Source organism: Ostrea edulis, chromosome 1 (genome assembly GCF_947568905.1).
Source record: "Ostrea edulis chromosome 1, xbOstEdul1.1, whole genome shotgun sequence".
Taxonomy (NCBI): domain Eukaryota; kingdom Metazoa; phylum Mollusca; class Bivalvia; order Ostreida; family Ostreidae; genus Ostrea; species Ostrea edulis.
In genome coordinates, this window is record NC_079164.1 from 72045596 (window position 1) to 72052422 (window position 6827).

At 38.5% G+C, this 6827-nt stretch overlaps 1 protein-coding gene across 1 annotated transcript; it reads left to right on the forward strand.

Moving 5' to 3' along the window:
- Nucleotides 1-265: 265 nt before the first annotated feature.
- LOC125683644 (uncharacterized) lies at nt 266-4111 on the forward strand. Its single transcript, XM_048925012.2, has 4 exons — nt 266-624; nt 1015-1127; nt 1238-3102; nt 3596-4111. Exons 1-4 carry the CDS (start codon nt 298-300, stop codon nt 3820-3822), a joined length of 2532 nt encoding a protein of 843 aa, XP_048780969.2. The 5' UTR covers nt 266-297; the 3' UTR covers nt 3823-4111.
- The last annotated feature ends 2716 nt before the right edge of the window (nt 4112-6827 follow it).

Genomic DNA, 6827 nt, shown 5'->3' on the forward strand with positions numbered 1-6827 from the left:
TGAAATTCCAAAATGTTCCACGTCAGAGGATCGTTAATGAACTCGTTCGATAGTATAGTTTTGTTTTTCTACATCCACCGCCATCAAAACATAATCTATATAGAAAGAATTTTATTTTTTGATAAAATTAGTGATTAAAAATTTTGCTTGTGACGTTATTTTATAGTTTCTTGTTTAAAGTTTCACAATTTCGTGATAATTGGTTGTTTTCAGGTTCACAATTCCGTGATAATTGGTTGTTTTCAGGTTTGTCTTCTGTTGCCTGTTCTGTTTGCGTTGGTTCACCACGCTTGTGGCATGATACACAACATGGCGATTCCACAGGGACTGGACGACTGTTTTACCAGATACGCACAAAAAACCAGCATCACACATACTGTCGGTCAGTCAATCAACTGGATATGTGTACATCAGTATATGTGGCAACAAAACGGAATGCACAAATGGTTCAATTATAATGTCACGTCTCATGCAAACGTTTGGTACAGTCGTCTGCTTGTGTTTCCAAACAGGAGAAGATTGACAAACACAGGACCGGTGAAAGTGAGAAAGGAGATTCGAATGATGTCAGATTTGGAGAGACATAAGTTTTTTAGGGCTATCCAGATGCTGAAAGCAGATAAGGTTTGGAGTCTCCAAATAATAAACTGATACATATTTAGAGTAACACTATTTCATAATAAGGCAACCTTAACATGTCGATAAAGATCAATACATGAATCAACTATATACTAATGTCAATTAGTATTTACATTTCCAGTATTGTTGCCTTTGATATATAAACATATTGTAATTATAGCCATTTCCTCATGAATCATCAGGATTTGTGAACACTGCGCGTATGAATCTTGCCAAATATAGTACATCTATTTTAACGACTGAGAAATCTTACAAAAAATGAAAAGAATGTAGACATAAGAAATTAATTTCATCTTTCAAAATACATGAAGGTATGAAGTGCAACACTTCTGTTTCTTGGATGTATCGTAAAATAACTGAAACGATTTCTTTTAGACCATTTTCCCAAATAAATATGACGCACTGGCTGCTTTGCATCAAGGTATCACCGAAACTGCGGCCCATGGAGGACCCAATTTTCTTGGATGGCATCGAGTTTTCTTGATAATGTAATTATACTGAATATTCTTGAACTTGAGTTGTTTACAAATATGAATTGTGAATACAATACCATCTTATATATATGAGCTACATGTAAAATTCTGATTATCTTTAATAGGTTTGAGAACGCTATACGAGAGAAGATTCCGGATGCGACTCTTCCATTCTGGGACTCTACGCTTGACGAGCCAATGGCAAACCCTGTTGCATCAGTAATTTGGAGTGACCGCTTCCTTGGTAATGGCAATGGAATAGTAAATACTGGCCCCTTTGCTGATTGGTCAACTCCTGCAGGTCCTTTAGTTAGAAACATAGCAAACACAGGACAACTGTTCCGCCGAAGTGTTATCCAAAATATCCTTTCACGAAAAAGATTAGGTGAAATAACAGAACCTCATGCATTTACCCCGTTCAATCTAGAATTTCATCACGGTGAGGTACATATGTGGATTGACGGACAAATGGGAGAACTCACTACTGCTGCAATGGACCCTGTCTTCTTCCTCCATCACGCTTACATAGATTACGTTTGGGAAAAATTTAGAGCACAGCAGAGAAGAAACAACATCGACCCAGCTCGTGACTATCCCTCAATTGTTAACCACACTCTGCATTTACCGACGGCCATGTTGGGACTCGGTAATTTTAGAAACATCGACAGTTTCAGTGAATATATTATTAATGGAATATACAGGTACGATGATTCTCCATCATGTACAGCTTTTAATCGTAATTGTGGGTCACCATATTTTAATTGTATGAACATAAAGACCGAATGGGTATGTGTATCTGTTGATCAGGCTCGCATGCCACCTATGCAACAGAATGTAATGGTGGACAATAATATGCGTATGCAACAGCAACAACACATGAACTTCCAACAACAAATGGCAAGGTTTAGTAAGCTTCGTATCCCAAATATGAACATCAATGTGCATAGAGTTGGACCAAACAGTATGCCAAATTCCCGGCCAGCAGTAGTACCTCGTATGGGACATAACATGCTCATGTCTGTTAGGAAGGACAGGGCAAATCCAATGGGGTTCGAAGTCTTCCAAGTCCCATCCCCAACTCGGGCTGGGCCAACTTCTTTCCAAGGCATGAATGTAGGCATACCTAGAATACGTGGAACAGGACCAGATGTTAACAGAATGATACAAGGAATGATCAACAATAAAATTCAAAATTCCATGCTACCACCAAATCCTTCCCCATCCACTTCCTCCCAAGAAACCTGTCCAGTAATCCCTGTAAATCGACCTTATCAGAACACATTTAACATAAACGGTGTTAGCGACATGCGTCAATGGGTGTACCTCCCAGTGGATGTAGTGTATAAACGTCCTCCAGAATACAAAAGATATAACGCCTTTCCTGTTATCAATGGACGGCCTTTGAGACAGACTGACATCTATGAGCCCGACGCATACGCTACTTTAAAAGTACCCCTCGATACAGGCAGACCGGCTTCGTATTCATCGTGTAACACAGGTCAGTTTGGAGCTGGTGCTGTTTTTATTCAGTCTAATGGTATCAACTATGTTGGAAATTACAAGGAATACGCCATTGTCGACCACAGATTGGCTATTTCTAGTTCAACTGCATTCGTTGCGATCAAAAACCCCGGGTATGGAGCAACAGACGTCATGCTTTCCGCCTACGACTCGTGTGGTAGAATCTGTCGACCATATTGTAAAATTCCCAATTCGCAACTTGACGAATCGCAACCCTGTTCCGGTATGTTACGCGTAACTTCCGGTTATCCACGACTGTACGCAAAAGACTATGGAGAAGCTGTGTCAAACACCTGGAACCTTGGTCAGAGTTGTCCTCGGAAAATGAGCAGACAAGTATACATGACCTTTTACTGCGACTACGAGGAGAGCTGGCCGATGCCTGGGGTGGTCCCTGTAGTTCCACCGACCCCGCCACCTATGCCTGTTTTACTGATACCTAGCGCACCACCGTCTTCTTCTGATGCAAGTAAGTATACTACCTCCTGACATTATTAATACAGCCTGACGCGGGTACCCTCCTGATATTATTAATACAGACTGGAGCGGACACTCTCCTGACATTATTAATGCAGACTGGAGCGGACACTCTCCTGACATTATTAATGCAGACTGACGCGGGTACTCTCCTGACATTATTAATACAGACTGGAGCGGACACTCTCCTGACATTATTAATGCAGAATAGAGCGGGTCGACTACAAGTGTACAAGTTTGACAACTTGATATGAATAAATCTCTTCTATCGTCTAGCTCAAATAATCTGACAATGATACGGAAAGAATATTCTAATGGAACTTGACCAATTAACCACATTAAGAAATTAGATATAAGTTGCTTGCATCATTAGCATTTACAAACCAGTAAACTTGTTGCACTTGGCACATAAATATCTTAAGTGCGACGCACTTTGATAGAATCTATTGTAGCTTAGTAAATATTCAAAAAATATTTTTCTACAGCTTGTGATATAGGCGATGGTTGTGTTTTACCCGGCGAATGTACTGTCTGCGTTGGTACTGTGCAAAAGTGCCAAAACAGTTGCGACCAGTACGCGGTCTGTATGTATGGACAATACATACCAGATAAATGTGCGGCAGGGACGATCTACAACGCCGCCACGCACGTGTGTGTCCCAGGCTCATGCTCAGAAGAGGCGGATCCTACAGCGACTGCAATTGATCTATAAATCTATCACCCACATGTGTACCGCAGTCAGTTTATACTACTATGTAAAATTTCTGAATTGTATGTTGGTTAGCCTATTAAATATTTGTGTAAAATGGACTTCTACATTGATGTTCTTTCACTAATGTTTGACAACATGTTGAATATAAAAATATGCGTCCAATTAAATTATTATTCTTAATCTATATAAGTAATATGTTCTTGTAAAAGTACATCACACGTGTCAAAATATCAGTGCTTTAATGAATGGACTCACAATTAGTCCATTGATAAAATTGCGTACAGGGATTCCCCCTTCAAATCATCACGTGCACAACAATTCTACACGCTCTGTAATAAGCACCCCAAAGAAGCTATCCTATTCACCTTTTCAAATATTATGAAGTCTCTTTACTCAGAGGAATACATGTATGTAATTTACAAGGTTCTACCACTCCTCCACTTTTCTTGGAGCAAACGTGTGATTTGCGTTGGATTGCAAAAGGTTGTGACGTTTAAATTTCATACTTTCGGATATAAAATACTTATTTCAAAAACTTCAGACTAGTACCCTTTCTTATTTTCAGTCTTGGATTCATTACATGATCATAAGAAGGTCTTCAAAGTATAGTGGTTTGAAAACGGCAACCTGAAGAACGGTGGGACAAGAAGGGTACTACGTATGCAATATAGGCAAATTCATAGTCAGCTACAATTATCAATATAGATTTTAAGTAAAAGTTATTATTGAGCCTATTAAAAGGAAAACAAACTACAAACAAAAAAACAACAGCCAAAATGGAAAAGAAAAGAAAAAATATAACAAAAACACACCTAAAAATCATTCCGTTTACTTTCAATGGCGTATGATGTTCTTTAATTCCCCATCCTTTATTTATCTGTAAATGTTATTGTTTAAAAGTATCAGACTTAAAATAAGGTAGGTCTGAAATAAAATAAATTGTCTTCATCCTATGCAAATTTGACCTTTAGGACAGTAGATAAAATGATAATTTCTTTCTTCTACTCCGGGCGTTTTCCTTGGTGTGTGGAAAAGAGGAAACAATTTCTTTCATCCAATAAATTATAATTACTATCAACTGTGAACATATAGCTTGAAATATAAACAACAGTTAAGACATTAATATGATGCAATTGAATAGAGGTTTTATTCCGAAATCCAACTATGAAACATGTCTTCCATTTATTTTTTTAAAACCACCGAACATGAATCTTGCGTAATTGGGCAAAATAAATGAAAGCATTATCCATCACACTTTTAACAGCAGTGGGAACTAGGAAGCCCCACACATCGTCTAATAGTTGCTAATAATGATAATCGTCATTACTAGCGTGTATCAACTTTAGGATGAATCTGTATACAGCCCTTAAACAGACTTTCTCCAAAGCTAGACAAGTGATATCCTTTGGTGTGCTAAACATTTAGTTCATTTGACACTTTGGACAATCTCAAAGAAGTGTTCAAACTTCTTACAAAATGTAATTAAAGTAAATAAGATGTTTGCTCCGACAACAGGAATCTGTCGACTGGAATACCTGATCAAAAGTGATACAAATGTAGACAGTATGTGAAGAGCCTTGTTAAGGTGAATTTTCCTTTTATTATCATCACGCAATCCTCATAACACGAAAGGAAACGTGCTGTACAAAAATTCCTTAGTCACGTTCGTTGATGCTTAGTTGAAAGGTCCTCTACCTAAATTCTGTAGCCTTTTTACTTACCTGTGGATGACTATAACCTTAAAGACGTGAATATAACCAAATAGCATTATTGAGAGAGAGAAATATCATGCGAAGGCTTATGAAAAGACACACATCCAAGTTAGTTCCATATTAAGAACGGCCTCTGTAGGTAACAACTCGCGATCTCTGTCGGTAACAACACGCGATATCTATCGGTAACAACTTGTGATTTCTGATGGTAGCAACTCGCGATCTCTGTCAGCAACAACTCACGATATCTGTCGGTAACAACTCGCGACCTCTGCTGGTAACAACTAGTGATATCTGTAGGTGACTAATCGAGATTTCTGATGGTAGCAACTCGTTATCTCTGTCGGCAACAACTCGCGACTTCTCTCGGTAACAACTCGCGATATCTGTGGACCACAACCCGCGAACTCTGTCGGTAACAACTCAATATATCTGTAGGTAAGAACTCGTGACCTCTGTCGGCAACAATTCGCAGTATCTGTCGGTAGCAACTCGCGACCTCTGTCGGTAAAAACTTGCGACCTCCTGCGTACGAAGCAAACGTTGTATCACTGAGCTACCGCGACCAGGGTTGAAATATTAGTCATTCAAATCACTCTGACGGGACATTTCCGCCTCGGTTTTCATCTGGAGAATTTTATCTTCAACAAGAGTCCCATAGACTTGAAATTCACACAGCATACTACAGATAATAAATCTGAGGTGGTGTGAGTACAAGGTGTCAGTGTGCTACTTAAAAACTGAGAAATGGTTGTACTTATGTTAAAACTTGAGATTTTTTTTCTTCTGATTTCGGACTTAACCAACCTTTGTCTCAATTATAAGTATCGTTACATAGTATCTGAGAAATGCTGACTTCAAACGAGACTATAGAAAGTCCTGTAACATCAACTTTGTTAATAGCTTGTCTCGATTTGAAAATTGATCATACTCAGAACATTTTCCCGCGTATCGAATCAGCTGAGAAACATAAACACCATATGTAAGTGATAATAGAAATATACAACATGGGGAAGATGATGATGGAAAAACTGAAGTCATCCCGTTTGTCATAAAGTTGAATTGTAACAAATTCAGTATAGTCCTCCATACTCTAAACAACCATGCACATAGGTTTGTTTTGTAGATTTACATATGTAAAGAAACTGCGATCTTTAAACAATTAACATATTTTCACTGATTAATCCGTATGGTCCACCCTGAAACCCGCCACTCTGAACTAGGGGCTACTGATTTCACAAGACATTGATATCGATAAAGTTTGTTTCTTAGATGCCAAGGAGTAATGAAGAA

What these genes read in the sequence shown, in the direction of transcription:
- LOC125683644 (XM_048925012.2), top strand. Translation starts at nt 298, where the DNA reads ATGATACACAACATGGCGATTCCACAGGGACTGGACGACTGTTTTACC. An exon ending in CATCGAGTTTTCTTGATAAT is followed by an intron (nt 1,128 to 1,237) that starts GTAATTATACTG and finishes TATCTTTAATAG; the next exon opens with GTTTGAGAACGCTATACGAG. An exon ending in ACCGTCTTCTTCTGATGCAA is followed by an intron (nt 3,103 to 3,595) that starts GTAAGTATACTA and finishes ATTTTTCTACAG; the next exon opens with CTTGTGATATAGGCGATGGT.